The sequence below is a fragment of the Lepidochelys olivacea genome (assembly GCF_965140295.1).
Source record: "Lepidochelys olivacea isolate rLepOli2 genome assembly, chromosome: 1".
Lineage (NCBI taxonomy): Eukaryota > Metazoa > Chordata > Testudines > Cheloniidae > Lepidochelys > Lepidochelys olivacea.
In genome coordinates this window covers 181,605,093-181,626,261 of record NC_140411.1, presented here as the reverse complement: position 1 = coordinate 181,626,261, position 21,169 = coordinate 181,605,093, and the positions used below count along the sequence as shown (strand labels likewise).

The window sequence follows — 21,169 nt, the reverse complement described above, 5'->3', positions numbered from 1 at the left end:
GGAGAGGCGGAAGATGGGCAGCAGCATAAGGGCTTTGTGCTTTCAGTGAGAAGGAACAAGGAGAAAAGGGTCTGTCGGTAACTGGCACTGAGGAAGAATGGAAACCAGCAGCTGAGCAATAGAGCAGGTAGCTGGGAGAGAATGAATGTGCCTCTTCCTTACTACCCGGCCTCTTATTTGAACAGCTACTCCCTGTAACATCAGAATGTTGGCTTAATACCTGATCACAGCCTAACTGTTCAACTAAGTAAATATATCTTCAGCAGATCATTGAAGTACAGCACACAGAACAGTATAGCTCTTCTGCACTGGGGGGGATCTTACCTTCAGTGAACTGAAAATGGTAGAATTCAACCACACCTGGAACTGAACTTTACTGATCATCATAAGTGAATGGTGATTCCTGCGCAAAGACCATATAGCAGTGGTTCCCAAACTTGTTCCGCCGCTTGTGCAGGGAAAGCCCCTGGCAGGCCGGGCTGGTTTGTTTACCTGCCACATCTGTAGGTTCAGCCGATTGTGGCTCCCAGTGGCCGTGGTTCGTTGCTCCAGGCCAATGGGAGCTGCTGGAAGCAGCACGGGCTGAGGGACGTACCGGCCGCCGCTTCCAGCAGCTCCCATTGTCCTGGAGCAGTGAACCGCGGCCACTGGGAGCCGCGATCGGCCGAACCCGCGGACGTGGCAGGTAAACAAACCAGCCCAGCCCGCCAGGGGCTTTCCTTACACAAGCAACGGAAGAAGTTTGAGAACCACTGACATACAGTAATCTCCAATGTGTTGATTGAAATACCATGTTCTTTGTGACTAAGTCAAAAAGCTCGCATTTCACAAAAAATGGGATGATGAATAATGTTCATTCTTGTTCATTAATTCAATAATGTTCATTCATTATGAATGGTGATGGCCTAATCATTAAAAAATCTGCTAAATACCACATTGTTTTTTTCTGGTATAACTAGAAAAGAACGCCTAACCCACTCACTTCCACTGGTGAAGATAGATGACTGAGGGCAACATTTTCAAATATGTATGACTAAAGTAATGCCCCTAAATAATGTCAGCCTGGTTATTAGAAGGGGTGGGCCCCCATCTCTGCCCTTTGGTTCATTCAATGCTCAGCACCTCTGAAAGTCAGATTGCTTTTACTTAGGCACCTAACTGAACTCACATTAGTTTAAAAATGTTAGCTTAAGAATTAGCATGTAGTGTTTATTACTTCCCATTTTTAATAGTCTGACATACCATATGTCCTTCTAGAATGGGAAAAAAGTGGTTTAATTATATTGTTTTTCCTTATAAAGATGTGTGCTAAATTGAAACATACCTACCCTATAGCTGAATAGTAGCCAGCCGTCCATCACCCACTTCTTTTAATATCACAAATCCTAAGATGACTGTATTGGATAAATCTCCAAGAAACAATTATTGAAGTGAAAGGAATATCAGCAGGTTGGCTGTGTCAAATCACAGTATGTGTTTATTTTTTGTTTTTTTAGCTGGGTGCAGCTTTTTGCCTGAGCAGGCGCCGTAGGCGTGGAATCTCTGCCTCTTAGTTCATCAAAAAGTGCCATCCTACTGTTCTTTATGGCTATAATGTAAAACTCTGACCTCATCAACCCCTGCATGTAATAAGTGAAGAACCTGGAGTAGTAAAATTTTGATGCTCTCACTGCGCTGCCACTTTCTGAGCAGATTTTAAGTGTACACTTGACATGGGTCATTACTGAGCCAGCAAAGATGAATGGACCAATAAATGAACATATTTTGCCTTTTGCATCTGTTGTTAAAACATTTTATTTAATTATTTATTTCCACTATAGCTGTTTAAAAATGACAATATTTTAATTGATTAATTTTAAAGAAGTCTGATGGAGTACCCTTAAATAGTTTGTCTTCAATTTCATTTTTTAAATTCCTTCTTCAAGATTTTTTTTTTATCGTCCGTTGCTTATCAGGATCTTTTCAAGAAGAAATTGAGTATCTGTTTTCATTGCATAGCAGAGACATGGCTTTTTAAGAAGTGATATCAAATGAACAAAGTAAACATCCTGAGAAAACAGAGAGAGTATTTTTACTAACATATTTCTGGTTTAGCGATCATAGGTGTTTTCTTGTAACATCAGCAAAATTTTTAGATAGAAATATAATTTTTAAATTAACTGTATCGATCTTATTATATGACAAACTTTAATATCTGCTGACTGTAATAATCCAGGAAGTATGTTAATGGTAAGAAATGTTATTCTTATTCAAGGTCTTTAAAATACTTAGGTAATTATGATACACCTATCAACAAGTACTTACAGTAGAACACAGAAGAGAACAGTAAGTCAATAGTCAGACATACTTTCTACTGTACTAGTGATATTCCAAGTACAGTATTCACTGATTGTATTCCAGACCTGGCTCCACTTATAAACAGCAACATATTCAATATGTCATTATTTTTAGCCATTCCTAATACTTCTCAATTTGCTATTTATATCAAGAGAATAGAAATAAACCTGCATACCATTTAACATTCTGTATCATGTAGTTGTACATAAAGATGTGATATAATGATATTGATAAAGTAGAGAATTCCTTTGTGTACTGCCAAACCACTATGCTGTGTGGTTTTGTTTTCAGAGCTTGTGTGATTCTTTTTATTCCTTCTGTTTTGACTCTTCATTATTATTATACCTTGTGTCATGAAATTTCAGACTACTGATTTATCTTATGAAGTATTAAAATGTGATTTCTCTGGTTTGGGATTTTTTTTCCACGTCATTGAAATTGAGTGTTTCTTTCAAGTGCCTTTAGGTCTAGGAAATGTATCTTTCTTATGATGATAAACTGTTGCCTTTTCATAGATGAGATCTGGCCCCTGCCCTCTCCTCCAGAGTAGGTATGGTACTTATATTAACCCTCCCCCCTGTTTGACAAGGCACTGTCTCTCCTCCCCACCCCCCTCCAAAGAGGTAAAGTCCCCTGAGTCCCTAATTTCCAGGAGATGCAGCAATGATGGGGAGTGATCACAGTCAATAGCTTTGATTAACAATAAGGTAGAAAATTAGCAATGCTAGCATTCAATCACCCTGCCTACTCTTCCCCATATGCTCACCACAGGCTGTGCTGGCTGTTTCTCAGAGTGTAGACTGAGCACTTCACAAGCTGTGAAGTAAGAGAAAAAGGTGCAGTAAAAGGATTAAACTAGGGGAATAAGGAAACAGAACAGAAAGGGAATTTGGAAACTAAAAGCAATGTTACTGAAGCTGTTACAGTGTTTGACACAACACAGGTTGTGGAAGGATAAAGTATTCTGTGTGTTGTCACTGTGTGTCTTTCTGTCATATGTGGATTTATTTGTATCTGGACATGTTTTGATGGAAATGGCAACTACTGTTACTACTGTGACCCCATCAGCAGCTCTGGTGTTATTTCCGACAGACTCTGATGACCTAGAGAGGGGGAACGACAGCGGGACGCCACTTCCCACCTCTGATAATGATGACAATTCGCTGGGCTACACAGGTAGAGTTTATCTTTCCAAAAATATTAATAGTTCCATATTGCTCACACTTTCCCACCTGCATCTTCCATTGCCACCTGTATGCAATTCTTTAACCATCTCTGCTACTGAGCTATCATCATCATCATAGAACATCAGCATTCATACCACTCTGCAGATAATGTTTGGATATAACAATGCTGTTTAAATACAGAAGACAACTGTCTTCACTCCTTTTTTTCTTTCAGTAGGTTCAGATTGTTTATACATTTGCAATCCTTTGTATTACTGGGGATGAGGCGGGGGGGGGGAGGGAATGGAGCAGAAATCTCTTACAAATTGTGTAAACTATTGCATGACAAAAAGAGTCATCCCCGAATAATTTGCTCTGCAGACTGATGCTCTTTCTCCGTGTGTTTACTTGTTATAAACAGCAACAAAATATACTGAAATAAAAAAAAAATAACCTGATGATTAGAGAAGTTTCTCTGACTTTTGTTTTGCATAACTACTTAACCTTTAAAGAAATATGTCTGTCGGTCAGGTCAGGAAGGCAAAAGATAAAGTAGTACCATTGAGTGCAGTGCAGCAGAAATCACTGAAGGGTCCAATTCTGCCATCCTTATTCACACTGAATGGTGCCTTATTTCAGAGTAGTCTTGTGGAGCCAGATTTTAGATCAGCTACAGTGGTGTAAACGCAGAGTTGCTCTAATTCTGACTCACTTGGATTGCTCTTGGATTACTCAGCGTTAGTCAGGATGGCAGAATCCAATCCTAAATTATTATGTGAAAAATGTGAAAATCAGGTGTGTGTTTATTATTTGCATTTCACTCTTGGGTTGGGAAGTGGGAAGGGAGGATGGGAAAATGAGCGAGTTATACATTTAACTGTGTTTAGGGATGGACTAATACTGAAATGTCTTACCTTGTACACTTGGCTTGTAGTTAGGTAACTAAAAAAAAAGGTGACTCAAATATTTTAAAATAAAACTTAATCTGTACAGGACACACAAAGGGCAATGTGGGGGGAAGAAAGAGAGAATAATATACCTTCAAATCTATTTATATAACACTTACAATGATTACTGCTTGCATTACCTGTCCCTAGCAATCACCTGTGCCTGGCAATATTAGATGTAAAGCTAGCTTTGTAAAACCTATTGTGTTCCTTTCTGAAATATTTCCTTCTGAAAAAGGGGAAAAGTGAGGCAATATAATTAGCCACTAATCTCCTGAAGGTGCAGAAACTAAACTAAATAAAAGCATATAGAATGGCTTGAACATCCTTACAGGTTTTCCATTCTATTATACCATTATACCCTGCAGGATGCTATTATTTCTCCATTCATGACTGGTGTATGTGCATATTTGAAGGCATGTTTGCACCCTGCAAATGTTCCTGAATAGATACACCTTCGCTAAATCACATTGTGCTAATCTACTCTGAAAATTCAGAGCATAGTCGGCAGCAGTATAAAGTATTCAGTCATAATGAATATATCTTAAATAATATTTTACACTTATTTTAAGTGCATGTTTCTTCAGGGAAATAATGCTGTTTAGTGGCTAGAGCACAGTACTGGGAATTGCAATTCCTGGGTTCTGTTTCTGGGTCTGCCACTGCCTTTCTCTGCGTCATGGGTTAGACAGATTTGAAAAAGGTACTTAGATCCCTAACTCTCCTTGATTCCAATGAGAGTTAAGTGCATATGTGCCTTTAAAATTATGGTCCTTAACCTCTCTATTCCTCAGTTTCCCAATCTGCAAAACAGATGAAATAATGATTATTCTACAGAGATATGTATACTTATGTGTAAAACACTGAGCTTCCACGATGAATTGTATCAAATAATAGCAAAATATTGCTAATTATTACTGCTTTCTATTATATGTGACATTATATTCATCAATACTTTCAAGCCATGGCCTGCACATCACATTAGCAGATGGAACATGTCGTTGCAAAGAATTATTATTGGGCCAACTATTTAAGTACTTTTTATACAGCTCCCATTACCATGGTATCCAAGCACCTCACAAACCTTAATTGTTTCAGCCTCACCCCATGAGATAGACAAATATTTCTCTATTTCGTAGATAGGAACCTCCCACCAAGAGACTAAGTGACTTGCCCAAGAGCATACCGGAAAACTGACAGAGCCAAGGTTGAAAGACAGATCTCTGGAATCCCAGTCCAGTGTCTTAATCACAAAGACATATTTTTGTGGGGATTTTACTGAGAGGTATAAAGACACAATCATGTATACAATCCAGGCAGACAACAAAAGGTACAGAAGGGGGGATTTTTTTGGCAGGGAGAAGGCAGGGTCATGCACAGGAATAAAAATGTGATGGCTTTTGGATTCTATAACTCCCTGCAGCCCTGGCACTGGAGAAGCTCACTCTCTTCACTGTGGCCCTGGGACCAGAGGAACAGTCAGTTTCCCTGGGGCAAGAGGAGCTCATTCTCCCTGGAGGAGGCTGATTATTGGAGGGGTACATGCCCCTGCTTGCTCCCCCACCTTGTGGATGCCCCTGGGAGGAGAGTAAAGATTTTCAAGTTTAAAGGTATTATAATAACTGATTGCTGTTTCTGTCTTATCCCATATTCAACACCATTGTACCGGCACACCTCTCTTTATGGAAAAGCCCTATAGAATTTATTAGGCAGAAAGCTGCTAGATATAGAAATGTAATACTGTTCTATAGAAATTAGACTCAAAGCCTTATAATATAATAGAAAAAGATATCCCTTATCTAGTTTTTTTGTTGTTGTTGTTGTTTTTTTGTTTTTTTGCGGGGGGCATCCTACAGAATTTAACAGAAAAAGTTATTTTCTACTAAATTCTACAGAAGTTTGAAAGGGTCATTTGCCATGATATCTCTTACCTGAAAAATTCCATATCCAAAACTGAGCTAAACAGTACCATGTGTACTGAAAAGTCTTCCATTTACCTGAAACTAAAATCATCCAAAGAAATTCCATTTCCTCTGTCCCATTTGGATAAAACAAGGTTTGTTATATTATTTATTGGTTTCAGAGTAACAGCCGTGTTAGTCTGTATTCGCAAAAAGAAAAGGAGGACTTGTGGCACCTTAGAGACTAACCAATTTATTAGAGCATGAGCTTTCGTGAGCTACAGCTCACTTCAGTTTGTTCATGTAGTATGTGTATGGAAACAAAACAAAGCAAAATCAATACTCTTAACCACATATAATTACCAGAAATTTACACAAATCCCCACTCACGGATAATTAAATTCCAACTAATTAACTGAGCAGTGACTATCTTACACGATCAGCAAATCTCCCAGCCAGCAAAAATGTCAAGTTGACCAGATACATCTTGCAGCAGATCCTGAAGGTTTCCACAGTCAGGCTTTGGTGGAATGTTAGTAGAAATGATTCAGCCACTGACAGTGTCACACCATCTATCCCCATATCAGTTCAACTCCGGGGGTGGGGGGGCTAAACAGGCAAAGCATTCTTGCTGTTTGCAAGTGATCAGGTGGTAGGTTGAGGGTTTTGTCATTCTCCTTGCCCTTTGTTTCTCTTTCCAGAATACAGCATTTCAGGGTGAGGATATGCAGCTCTTACATATTGCACTTAAGGGGCATGTTTATATATATTATATAAATTATAAAGTGCCTGGCCATGTTCCTATTAAAATTCATTGGAGTTGTGTCATTAACTCCAATGGCAGCAGGATAAGTTAATTACCTTGGTGAATACCTTGTTCAGAGTACTTTTTTTTTTAGAAATGGAGACAGAGCAAACTCTTGTAGGGGAATCCAAGCGTGTCTATTCCCAGACATATTTTTTGAAAACACATTTTGGCAAACACTAAAGTTTAAAGTACTTTTGAAGATTTTTTTTGTTCTTGTTTTAAAGGAGCCAGGGATTAAAATCACACCTTTTACATTTGGTTAAGTAATATCCAGAGTTGGGGGACAGACTACATTAAGACAAGAGAATTCAGTTTGCATGTCGATGATAAATCAGTAAAAGAATCTTTTGTAAGTCAACAAGTCTCCTTCAACCTCAGCTCTTACATGCAAAGCATTAATTAGGCCAACTATTGTGCAATAAGAAAGGCAGCAGAGTCTAGTAGCTAGCTCATAGGGTAAGAGGCAGAAGACTAGTGTTGAATCTGACACAGCTGTGTGAACACTGATTTTTTCAGTTCTCTGGCAATTCTGAGAAGTCAGAAATAATTCTTTCAAATTAAACCAAAACCAATTTTTTTTGTGAATTGAAGTCTGAGAAAAATTGTTTTGGTTTGAAAAAAGGTTTCACTTTGTTTTGGGACATTTGTAACTATTTTAAAAAAATAAAAGCAAAGGAAATGTGGAAACAAAGGATTAGATTCACAAAGGGACTAAAGGTATGTTTACATGGGGGGGGGAGTAGGTCCAGAGCTCAGGCTCCAGCATGAGCCTAAATGTCTACACAACAATTCTTAGCCCTATGAGCCGAAGACAGCTGACACAGGCCAGCCATGGCCATGCTGCGGGACTTTTATCCCTATGTAGACATATCCTCAGACATCATTCACAAAACCAAAGAGGAGGAAATGATAGTGCCCCCCTTATAATCCAGAGCCCAGTGGTTAGAGCACTCAGCTAGGAGGTGGCAGACCCAGGTTTGAATCCTTCCCTGCTCGGGAACAGGGACTTAAACCAAGTCTCCCCACTCCTAACCAACTGGCTATTCTGGTGTGGGTTTCACTCAATCTCTCCTATTGCAGCTGTTCTACTTTGTATAAATAATTAACTATTTAGAGGGAGACAGAGAGAAAGGAAGACTGGTGAGAGGGGGAACATCCCTGCAACAATAATTATTTATTTATACAAAGTGGAACAGTTTCAGCAAGACAGATTGAGAGTGACCCACCCCAGAATGCCCCTTAGCTTAGTGGCTAAACTTCAAAGTACGAGACCTGGGTTCAGGAAGAGACTCTGCAACAGACTGATAATGAGGGCCTGGATGAATATTTTAGGTGTGTGGATATTAAAGAGGTGAGGTCTCAGAGGTGTGGTGCAGGAAACAGTAACAAGGCTTGGACACAGCCTCACTGTGTGGGTCTAGAAAGACTGTGGAATCTGATGCCTAGGTTACGGGCTTGAGTGACTGGGAGGATGGTGGCATTATCCTCAGTGATCAGGAAAAGCGTCACAGCACAGCTTGTTTATGTTGAGCTGAAGGTAACCCCTGAGGAGATGTCAGAGAGACAAGATAAGGTTTTGATTTGGACAATGTCTAGAGTGGAGAGTCATCAGCATAAAAGCATGTTTCTGAATAACATCACATGGAGCCAGAGGGCATCAAAAAAGGGGACAAGGATGGAGCCCTCTGGATTTCCCACTGAAAAGCAGAGGAGGTATGAGGAAAATCCACCAAACAAGATGCTGAAGAAACATCAGTGAAATAAAAGGAAATTCATGAACCATGGGTGAGGATAAGATTTCAAGAAGAAAAGCATATGATCAATGATTGGTGTCAAAAGCAGCAGAGATGAATGTCAACAATGACACTCATTAGTAACTATTGCCTATTATTTTGGGGGGGAGAAGGACCATATTCAAAATAGTATAAGCCTAGATTATTTTCTCCATCTAATAAATGGCTGTGAAGCAATTTCTAGTATTGCAGTGTAGTGTGTTATTAAAATATGCTTGTGCCTTATATACCGGGAAGTAGCATATTTCCTGTTTAATCAGCTGTGATAAAAATATTGGGGATCATTTAACAGTTCACAGACTATAGCTTGTGTTAGAGGGACTGGTATGATGACCTCTAACATTAACACTATATGCAGTCATTCATTTTCAGATAAGGTTCACTAATCCTCATTAGTCAGATGGTTTTTTTTTTTAAAAAAAAGAAACTTTCCAAACATTCTTATTTAGCATGGAGTTATTTAACCCCAATTTCACAGCTTCCTTGTAGTACAACCCAAATTCAGCCACTTGTTTTCCCTCCCTTTCGTGTTTCAAAGGATTGCTACGTGTCCCTTCCTTTTTCTCACTTTGCCTTGTCTCCTTGCTATTGGAAGTGGGTGGGCTGCATTCTCTCCCTTCCCCTGGCCACTCAGTGTTCAGGAGGCCTATTCTTAATTCATTATCAACAGCTTAATATCAGCATTAGCAAAGACGGCAGGTCTCCATTGTCACTTCTTGAGGAATGATATTTAATGAAAAATATCTGCTCCCTTCTTAGCCATTTGTACTTTCTGAGACACCCCCCTCCACACCAGTGATTTTACTTGGGTCAGGATGAGTGCTATATTGTCCACCTGTTTTGAAAAGGGCATTTTTTAAACACATTGAGTCAGTCAAGGAGATTTTGCTTGAGATTTTTAACTTCCAGGAGTGAGAATCTATTGTAATCCTTGTCCTTGGAAAACAGGGAAATTCTCCATACTCTCTTTTCCCTTTTTCCGGTGTTAGGTCAGTATAGGGGAAGTTAATCCACAGAGTCCCTTGCTCCCCTCTAAAGGGGAAGAAAGGGTTTACATTCTGCAGCATCTCTAAGAAACTGGAAGAGAGTAGATAAAATATTAAGATTAGTGACAGGGAAAAAACAAGAGAGTATGTTAGGCAAAGTTTGGTGCAGATTATTTCTTGCCATATTCTCTTTGAAGAAGTGAGCAAGATCCCAGGCAAAGAGAGAGTGGAAGGAGAAGAGGCCTGGAGAAAGGCATTGGATTCAGTAAGGAAGAAGGGAAGAATAACTGTTTTGCAAGATAGATTGCAGAGTGGAAAAAAGAGAGGATGACTTTTTTGTGTTTGAAGCTAGCATGGTCCCTGGAAGCATGCACAAGCAGGGAAAATGGATATGAGGCAGTACTGGAATGTGGTTGGGTGGACTTTGGGGGAGGAGTGAGGGGCAAAGAAGTCAATGAATGAAGGATTGTATGGATTTAGATATTCAGTCCTTGATTTGGGAGGGATGGAGCCAATAGTTCTAGTAATCTGTCGTCATATTTGGAATTTGTATCCTGTATGTCATATCCAACAGCGTAAAGAAAAGTTAGTATCTGTTACACCTGTTAATGCTGCAGAGTCAATATAGGTATGAGGAAGTGAACTGATTTGTCCCTGACTTGTTTTGTTAACTAAGAATTATTAACTAAATTAAATTACAGAATCTCTATTACTGGTAGTGATGAATGAGCTAGAAAGAACCTGGCTTGGCTTTTGGATCTCAGGGTAAGTTTTTAGGGCTGGCAGAACATTTGTTTTTTCTTTCTCTCTTTTTTAAACTTGTTAGCTGAGCAAATGTGATCAGGAGTCATTGATATAATGAACATAGCACTTTATGATACCAGTGTCTCAAAATTACCTCTCAGAGTGCATGTGCACTTTAAATCTAGGAATGGATAGATACTATGATGCTCACTTTAAAAAAAAATCTCCTCTGCTCTTGTCTATCAACAATGTATCTCTGTCCTCCATGTCATGCAAAATCACCAGAAAGGTCCTTACAGTTTTGGCAGCCTCTGTGCTCTTACTTGTTAGCATTCCAATCATGAATAATCATGGTATTCAATTCAATTCAATATTTGACTTCCCATAAGTAAAAGTGCCCCTAAGGAAGGAAACATCTATTCCTGAGAACAAGAAGAAAATGTTTTATAGCGTAACACCTCCCCTTTCTTTCAGATAGCTAAGACTTTCTGCACACCATGCAAAAAAGTATTGCCCTAAAAAAATAAAAATTAACATCTTGATCTACCAATGAAATGCGTTCAGTCATAACATGTGTGTCAAGTGCTTTACAAGTGCTGGTTACACCAATGGAGAAAAATCATAAAAATAAATTTTGTTTGATGTTGGCTGAAACTAAGCATTATGGTACCAATAAATATCTGCATTTTTGTACCTAGAAAACAATTTTCATGTTCGATAGCTTCCTCCTTCAGAACACAGAGCACTACAGCATTTGTATGTGCACACTTTAGCTCACGTAGGGCCTGAACCAAAGCCCAGTGAAGTCAATGAGAGTCTTTCTGTTCACTTCACTGGGCTTTGGTGGAGGATCTCTAGTGCCACAAGCGATGCATGCTCCCTGTCTCTGAGATATCCTGTGGTGCACTTCTGCAGCTGCACGAATGAAACATTCAGACATCTGTTGTCTACCCATTGGGGTGCCCCTTTTCTGAATGCACCATAAACATCAAAAGGCACCCAAAGGAGGCTTTAAAATAATTTTTCAATAACTTTGTTTATTTACAGAAACACATTTTAGACTGACTGCTATTAAATTGAGGGAGCAAGGTGGATGAGGTAATATATTTTATTGCACCAACTTCTCTTGTTACCTCAACCACCTTGTCTCTCTAATATTCTGGGATCGACACAGCTACAACCACACTGCATACATATTATCAAAGTAGATGCCAAATTTTCTTTGAATGAGTACTGTAGGAACTCCTGGGAATAATGAGAATGCTGTCTACAATACCCCCCAAACCCGCCATTGTAAACACAAATCTCTGTTGGTGAGCATCTGAAATTCCTCACTCGATGACTGTACTTTTATGCAAAATTTGCCATTTGTATTTTTATACGAAGTTCAGATATGCATGAATAATAAAATTGGTTCTACTATTTTAATTATTGTTCTGGCTTTAGTAAGAATTACTTTTTGATGAGATTATATCCATAACATCATCAAAAAGGACCAGATGGTACACACACAAGAAGCAAAACAAAAATTCCCAAATATAGCATTGCATATTTTAAAGGTGTAATTAATGTTGCTGTAACAAGTATCACTGCAATCATTTTTACATATTTTTTGGTTTATAATTAGAGGAAAAAGAAGAAATGAGCTGAAAATGAGGTGCATAAAATTAATTATTTGTTCTTCACATTCACAATTCTTCAGCTCAAACAGCCACCTGATGGAAATTTTTTAACCTCAAGTATGTGTCCTCAGGGTGCACAAGCCAAAAAAGAGTTCAATCAGCCCAAAGGAAAGTTTTGCCATCCTAATGGAGAGGTCTCCATGCTCACAAAGAAGCATACGCCAAAGTACAGGTGTGCATTCTTCTTCTTTAAAAGCAAGATTAACCTCCACATATTGTTAACAGCTGCACCACCATAATTGTCGCTTCATTTCAGTACTTTATCTTTGTGAGCTAGTTTTCTAGCTTATCAAGAGCAGACAATATCAGGCTAAAAGTTCAGCATACCTTGGGTAATAAAGGTCTTACAAGTTGGGACAGATTAACAGGTCAGGAAAAAAATAAGACCCTGGTCCAAAACTTTTCTCATACTTAGAACAATTTTAAACCAAATCTTCTGTGGTTCAAAAATGTTCTCTCCCAGAAACACACAGGGGATGTCCAACCAACCCTGGCTTCTTACAAATTTGTTTTCTGCTCTGTCCACTTGGGGGTTATGAAAGAGCTCAATGGCTTCTACTCTATTTTGCATATCTTTATCTTTATCAAAGCTAATGTACTCAATGCTTTTTTTGCCTCTGTCTTCACTAACAAGGACAGCTCCCAGACTGATGTGCTGGGCATCACAACATGGGGAGTACATGGCCAGCCCTCTGTGGAGAAAGAGGTGGTTAGGGACTATTTAGAAAAGCTGCACATGCACAAATCCATGGGGCCGGACGAGTTGCATCCGAGAGTGCTAAAGGAATTGGCGGATTTGGTGATTGCAGAGCCATTGGCCATTATCTTTGAAAACTCGTGGCGAACGGGGGAAGTCCCAGATGACTGGAAAAAGGCTAATGTAGTGCCAATCTTTAAAAAAGGGAAGGAGGAAGATCCTGGGAACTACAGGCCAGTCAGCCTCACCTCAGTCCCCGGAAAAATTATGGAGCAGGTCCTCAAGGAATCAATCCTGAAGCACTTACATGAGAGGAAAGTGATCAGGAACAGTCAGCATGGATTCACCAAGGGAAGGTCATGCCTGACTAATCTAATCGCCTTCTATGATGAGATTACTGGTTCTGTGGATGAAGGGAAAGCAGTGGGTGTATTGTTTCTTGACTTTAGCAAAGCTTTTGACACGGTCTCCCACAGTATTCTTGTCAGCAAGTTAAAGAAGTACGGGCTGGATGAATGCACTATAAGGTGGGTAGAAAGTTGGCTAGATTGTTGGGCTCAACGGGTAGTGATCAATGGCTCCATGTCTAGTTGGCAGCCGGTGTCAAGTGGAGTGCCCCAGGGGTCGGTCCTGGGGCTGGTTTTGTTGTTATATCTTCATAAATGATCTGGAGGATGGTGTGGATTGCACTCTCAGCAAATTTGCGGATGATACTAAACTGGGAGGAATGGTTGATACGCTGGAGGGCAGGGATAGGATACAGAGGGACCTAGACAAATTGGAGGATTGGGCCAAAAGAAATCTGATGAGGTTCAATAAGGATAAGTGCAGGGTCCTGCACTTAGGACGGAAGAACCCAATGAACAGTTACAGACTAGGGACCGAATGGCTAGGCAGCAGTTCTGCGGAAAAGGACCTAGGGGTGACAGTGGACGAGAAGCTGGATATGAGTCAGCAGTGTGCCCTTGTTGCCAAGAAGGCCAATGGCATTTTGGGATGTATAAGTAGGGGCATAGCAAGCAGATCAAGGGACGTGATCGTTCCCCTCTATTCGACATTGGTGAGGCCTCATCTGGAGTACTATGTCCAGTTTTGGGCCCCACACTACAAGAAGGATGTGGATAAATTGGAGAGAGTCCAGCGAAGGGCAACAAAAATGATTAGGGGTCTGGAACACATGACTTATGAGGAGAGGCTGAGGGAACTGGGATTGTTTAGTCTGCAGAAGAGAAGAATGAGGGGGGATTTGATAGCTGCTTTCAACTACCTGAGAGGTGGTTCCCGAGAGGATGGTTCTAGACTATTCTCAGTGGTAGAAGAGGACAGGACAAGGAGTAATGGTCTCAAGTTGCAGTGGGGGAGGTTTAGGTTGGATATTAGGAAAAACTTCTTCACTAGGAGGGTGGTGAAACACTGGAATGCATTACCTAGGGAGGTGGTAGAATCTCCTTCCTTAGAAGTTTTTAAGTTCAGGCTTGACAAAGCCCTGGCTGGGATGATTTAATTGGGGATTGGTCCTGCTTTGAGCAGGGGGTTGGACTAGATGACCTCCTGAGGTCTCTTCCAACCCTGATATTCTATGATTCTATGATCTTTGGAGCATGTCCAGAAGTTCCTTCCTCCTTTCATGGCATATCTGCCCCTAAGTGCTTTAGAGGCTTAAATGCACAAGGACAAGCAAATCATTCTTGGTCCCATTGTTTGGGGTGCAGGAGGGAGTGTGGGGTGTGTGTGGGGAGGTGCGGTGTGCAGGAACGGGCTCAGGGCAAGGGATTGGGGAAGAGGAGCGGTGTGGGGTTGGAAGGGGAAGGGGGTTGGGTGCAGGAGGGTTGAAGAGTGCAGGAGGGGGCTCAGGGCAGGGGTGTAGGAGGGGTGCAGACTGCAGGAGGGAGCTCAGGGAAGGGGGTTGCGGTACAGGAGGGGTGTGGGGTGCGACAGGAGGCTCAGGGCAGGTAGTTGCGGTGCAGGGTGCGACAGGGGGCTCAGGGCAAGGAGTTGGGGTGCAAGGTGCAGGCAGGGGGCTATGGGCAGGGAGCTGGGGGGCAGGGGGCAGGAGCGGTTTGGGCTCCGGCCTGGTGCCATTTACCTAAAGTGGCTCTGGGGTGGCAGCAGCGCGCACCAGGGCCAGGGCAGGCTCTCTGCCTGCCTGCCCTGGCCCCACGTTACACCACTCCGGGAAGCAGCTGGCACCACATCCCTGTGCTGCCCTTGCCACACCTCCAGGTACCTCCCCCGAAGCTCCCATTGGCCGCAGTTCCCCATTCCCGGCCAATGGGAGCTGCGGGGGCGGTGCCTGGAGGCGAGGGCAACGCACGAAGCCCTGTGCCCCTGCCGCCCCCTGGGACCCCAGGGATGTGGTGACAGCTGCTTCTGAGAGCAGCGCGGGGCCTGCAGCACCACAGGGGGTAATCTTGCGGCCGGATCCAAAGCACGTGTGAGCCTGAGGCAGAGAGTTGCCGGGAATGTTGTGGAGGAGAGTTTTGGGACACTAGTGAGAACTGAACTGAGCTTTAACCCAAATGCTGAACTGTTGCGGTTGACACATCTATACTTACAAAGGAAGATTAAAAAACAAGGTTTTGGTTAGTCTGCAGATTAATACTGACACAGGGCAGGGGAAAAAATCATGTAAAAGAGTGTGCAAATTTGCTAGCTAAAAAATGATCATCTGTGGCAAATCCTCATTTTTAATACACCATTAAAACTAATGAGAGCAGACAAATCTTGAAATCACTACAACTCTTATGAAAATTAGCTTCAGTATTGGTTGAGTTACAATTTTTAAATGTGAGTAATTAGATTTTGCTTTTTACGCATTCTTCTGCCATATTGTGAGCCAGTTATCTCAGGGTGAAAAAAACAAAACTTGTGTTCAATTAAGGTATTTTTAGCAACAAATAATTTGCCAAACATGACTTGAGTTGAGCTCTCTGGGCCTGCTCTGGCTTCCTTTGGGACTTCTGCCACTGACATCAATGGGAGAAGGATTGAGCCTTCCATCTGGCAGGGGAAAAAAATCATGCTACATTAATTTTGAGCTGTGTGATTAAAATTTAGGCTAAGAATTTTTATCATACTGATGCTATTTGAAATGGCAGTGTTAGCATATTCCTTGAACTGTGTGTTCAAATGCTGATAGACTCTACCGTGGGTCTCACAGATGACTGTAGAAAGTGCTGTGTCAGCCAAGACACAGCTTGAACTGAATATAGTGAGAAGTCATGGTTTTGCTGTCCATGTTAACTTCCCTTTAGCCGTGACACTTCTGTTCATATAGAGACTGATCTAAAGCCCATGAAAGTCAATTCCATTGATTTCATGAGGAAGATAATTCAGTCTGTAGCGTTTATGGGGAAGCTTTTCAAAGTGCCTAGGTGATTTAGGAGCACAAGTCCAACTGAAAGTCAGTGGAACCCACTTATATTCTTGCCTCTTTGCCAAGGGGTAATGTATTTTGGAGCCTGGCAGTTTCCCTTTTGGAGCAGACACTGGTGACGATGAGTCTATTTTTTCGTATTGTTATATATTTACAAAATGCACTGAAATGCTGTTTCATGAAACATCCTATGAATAACAATAAATAGTCATTGGGCCAGGGAGTGAGAAATGACACCTACCCACCTTTATAAATGCCTGAAAAATCCATTTCAGGTTGAACAAAACATGTTTTGTTTGCCCCAAAACAGATTTTGTTTTCACTTTGACCTGAAACAATTTTTTTTTTCAAAAAAAAAAATTTTGTTTTGGAACTACTAGCAAACCAAAGGATCAATTATTCCCCCAGCTCTACTTATAAGTGAGAGTGCGATAGTTTGAATGTTTTCTATACTTTTCATTTAGAGAAAATGAAGTCCAGTTAGAATGTTCACGAGTTCCATAATTAGGATGATACAGAATAATCGGTTTAAAGAATAAATCTAGTTTCTTTCAAGAACTTTTATGCTTAAAACTCCTATACATATAAGAGGCTAGACTGTGGCATGCACTCTCATGTGTGGGAATAAAGGTGTGTAATTCATCCCCTTATTTCCCTAGGTCAGCTACCCATACAGGGTGTGAGGGAGAGCACCTCTGTTGCTACATTGCATCTCCCCACATCCGTCTGAATCAGAGTGAGTGGGAAGAAGTGAGGAATGGTCACAGCCCTGGCTCCACCTTCCCTCCCCTCCTTTTAAGCAGTATCTAGCTCAAGGACAAAAGACACCAGCATGTGAGAGAATATATGCTGCACTGGGTGTAGGTCTGGCACAGCATATGTCTCATTTGTAGCTACCTAGATGCAGAGTCACAGTTTGTTTATTGCGCTCTTAGGATAATGCAAAAACACCCTGCCCCATCCATGGCACTCATGGTAAGGCCACAATTGAAACCAGTGTGAATAGTGAAGATCTGTGATTTAGTAGTGCAAACACATGGATCAGAACCTTTTTATAGAAAAAAATTCTTTCTGTATTTAGTCAAATAGAACCACACCTTTACACACCATTTTTTTTTAAAAAAGTCATATTCTTAGCGTTAAGTAGCACATGAGCATGTGCTAGTTCTCACTGAACTGACTAGCTAACATTTCAAATGTGAAAAGGAAGCACTGACAAATACATGTTGTGTCCTGTTTTCTGACATCAGTGAAAATATTGACAAAAGACGTCTCTTATTAAGGAGCCTATACTTACATGTAGCTTATTAAAAAAAGGAAGCTCATCAGCAAGGGTGAAAGTAAGATGAAAGACTTACCGGTATGGGGCAGGGCCTCGGGTGGACCGGGCCAGGTTGGGGGATCATCTCCCCCAGCCAGCCCCTCCACAACTGCCTGGCCTGTGCCACCCAGGGCTCCGGCGGCATTTAAAGGGCTCGGGGCTCTGGCCGCTGCTGCGGTAGCAATGGCCGGGAGCCCCGGGCCCTTTGAAATCGCTGGCTCCAGGGTAGCTGCTCCTTTTATGCCCCCGTCTGTGGCCTGGGGGGAGGGGCAAAAAGGGACAGCGATGTTAAAGTGCTGCCGCAGCATGCTGCCACAGCAGCACTTTGAGAGCATGGCGACACGTGCAGACGTAGGGCGCTGTGAGTTAAACCTGCCTTCGGAGAGCGCAGCAGGGAAAGCGCTGCCATCTGTCCACACTGACCGCTGACAGCGCTCTGGCGTGGCCACATTTGCAGCGGCATTGGGAGCGGTGCATTATGGGCAGCTATCCCAGCATGCAAGTGGCTGCAACGTGCTTTTCAAATGGGGGGGTGGAGTGTGACAGGGAGTGTGTTGTGTGTATGTGGGGGGGAGAGAGCGTGGGTTTTTGGGGGGCTGAGAGAATGTCAGCATGCTGTCTTGTAAGTGCAGACAGCAGCAGACCCCCCCCAGCCTCTCTGTCTCTCACACACAGCATTCCACACTAATGGTTGCTTTGTCTTGGAGGAGATAAGTAGCAGGCTGTCAGAAACGGAGCTTTCAATGGGCATTTCTGCATTCCTACAGCCGATTACAAACAATGACACGAGTGGCCACTTGACTTAAGGGGATTATGGGACGTTTCCGGAGGCTGATCAGAGTGCAGTAAAGCAACACCTTGTTCACGCTGGCGCCGTGGCACTCCAGGGGGGGCGCAGCAAACGTTATTCCACTCGCCGAGGTGGAGTACCAGCAGCGCTGTAGCCGTGGAGACAGAGCGCTCTCTGTGCCTTACCAGTGTGGACGGGGAGTGAACTTGGGTGCCCGGGGCTCCTTTATTGCGCTGTAACTCACAAGTGTAGCCAAGCGCTAAGGAGGGTCCTTAAAGCACTGCTGCAACAGTGCTTTAACGTCGGCTGTGTACGGGCGGGTACTGGTGGCCACTTCTTACTGGTACGCCGTACCGGCCCGACCCGGCCCACTTTCACCTGTACTCATCAGATGTTTTGAAGATCCCCAAATCAAAACAGGCAGTAACAATTACTTCCTCTAATGATACACATTGTTGTGTGAGCTGCCATGTTAACTCCCTGCTGTGTTTTCAAGCACTGAACAGACCAAGGCATATTAACAAAACTATTTATGAGACCACCTTAACTAGAGAATGCCTCAGACCATATTTTATACGGTCAGCATGGAAGAAATAGGTCACTAGCCCACTGGGTTTTGATCAAAAAAGTTGCAAACCTCAAATACATTCAGTGCTAATGAGACCTAATTTAAATATTACTTTAGAGAAGATTGCTTTCTTTTGGAAACATGATCTTTTGCTAATGCTTTCTGGGCTTTATCACATATGTATTAATGTAGGTTCTATGCTGTTATATTTTCTTTAGCGGTTTTCTTCTGCACTCTGGCAAGAAAACTAGATTAACAGATCTGTTTAAAACAGACTGCTGCTAACACAGAGTTGTTCTTTTGACCCTAGCTGTTTTTAATATATTCCATAGAGTTCAATTATATATGGACACTGATCAAAAGAAAGGTTGCTTCACCTTTCTATAAAAGGAGGTCTATTCAGATTAGCACTAATGATTGCCATCAAGTAATATAGCATTCAGAGATGAATACTTGACTGACCTTGGCTTATACCTGAAGCTTACATCTAAATTAATTAAACATTTTTGATTGTTTAATGTGCACTTTGTTTTCTTTCCTAAAAGAATGACTTCTTTGAGAACATTGAAATGATAATATAAGTAATTATTGAAATGTATAAGCTATGACTGTGAAACATTTATTTTTTTATAAATTTTTATTGTAGCTAGGTTGCTTTTATTTTTAAAGACAACATAATGTAGCATATTATAGTGCATATATTTCCTTGTTTTTTTTTCAAAATGGCTAATTAAAATTCACAAAAAATGCATCTCTTTTATTTAAATGAAACTCACAGTTGCAAGGAAATTAAAAACAATGTAAGGTATGTCACCTCATTACAGAAATGCCTTTATGTATGAAAGGTCATATGGTCCACTTCAGAATTGTTTTAAATGTTCTTGTGTTTGTAGGTTTATCTTGACACTTAACCTTCCTTTTACACAGCCTTATATGACTTCAGAAAGAGATAACATCAAACACAAGCAGAGGCGGCTTAAGCTTTTGTGAGGCCCTGGGCAGGGCAAGTGGGGATCCTTTGCACCCCTTCCGACTGCAGTCTTCCCCCACCCGCCGCCCAGTGGTCTGGCCAGAGAGTGAGTTCAGGGTGCTGGGACTTCTCCCATTCCCTGGCAGGAGCTCCGGCCAGGTGGGCAGAGTGGGGCAAGCCCCAGCATCCTGACCCCATTCCGCAGCAGGAGTGCTATGTGGCTGAAGTGGGTCAGGGTGTGAGGGCATCTATTTTTCCTGGGCCCCCAATTAGCTGGGGTCCCTGGGCACAGGCCCCATTGGCCCAGTGGGTAATTTGCCACTGACCAGTCCCTTGGGAGTGACCACTTTAGTGTGCCAGACCCCAAGAATCTACATAGTTCTTTAGAGGCAGCCCCATGCCTCCACAACTCTTTTGGATGCCAGTGACCTGTCTCTCTCTCTGGCTGCCTGCAGTACATCTCGCCAAGCCAGATTACTGTGGGGATCTTGTTCCTTCACCTTCAGGGTGCAGTGCTCTCAGTAAGTATGTACAGACACAGCCAGTATCCTTTTCGAAACAAGAACATTTATTAGTCCTCTGGCATACAGAATCTGAAAGACTGTAGGTTAGCATAGAAAAGCAAAGGTTGAGACAGAATTCAGAATAGCCAATGGCAGGGCTCTCTTGAGCCATGCTGCAATAGAAATCATATCTTCTTCCTTTCTTTCTCTGCTCCTTTGCCTTAGGGTACATCTACTCAGGTTCATGGGGCTCATGCAGTGAGGCTAAAAATCAGTGTAGACGTTCACGCTGGAGCCTGGACTCTGAAACCCAGTGAGGCAGGAGGAACTCACAGTCCAGACTCCATCCTGAGCCCAAATGTTTACACTGTTGTTTTTAGCCCTGCCGTGTGAGCCACAAGAACATGAGTCAGTCGATCCGGGCATGGAGACTCACTGCTGTGTTGGTTTTTTTTTTGTTTAGTTGGGTTTTTTTGCTGTGCAGAAATAGTCCCAGATGGGAGCCCCTGTGTCTTTGCGTATGTCTATACTGCAAAGAAAAACTTGCCAGCTGACTCATGCCAAGTGACTCTGGCTCTCA

At 42.0% G+C, this 21,169-nt stretch overlaps 2 protein-coding genes across 4 annotated transcripts in view; one reads left to right on the top strand and one right to left on the bottom strand.

Annotated features, from left to right (window-relative positions):
* The window catches only part of ROBO1 (roundabout guidance receptor 1), an 872,802-nt gene that overhangs the window by 351,347 nt on the left and 500,286 nt on the right, over window positions 1-21,169 (top strand). For both annotated transcript variants that reach the window (XM_084633794.1, XM_084633793.1), the window contains exon 2: window positions 3,430-3,513. In XM_084633794.1, coding sequence (XP_084489920.1) covers window positions 3,430-3,513 — 84 coding nt within the window. The remainder of the gene's footprint in view (window positions 1-3,429; window positions 3,514-21,169) is intronic.
* The window catches only part of LOC311523636 (uncharacterized protein), a 114,831-nt gene that overhangs the window by 34,439 nt on the left and 59,223 nt on the right, over window positions 1-21,169 (bottom strand). The window lies entirely within an intron of this gene.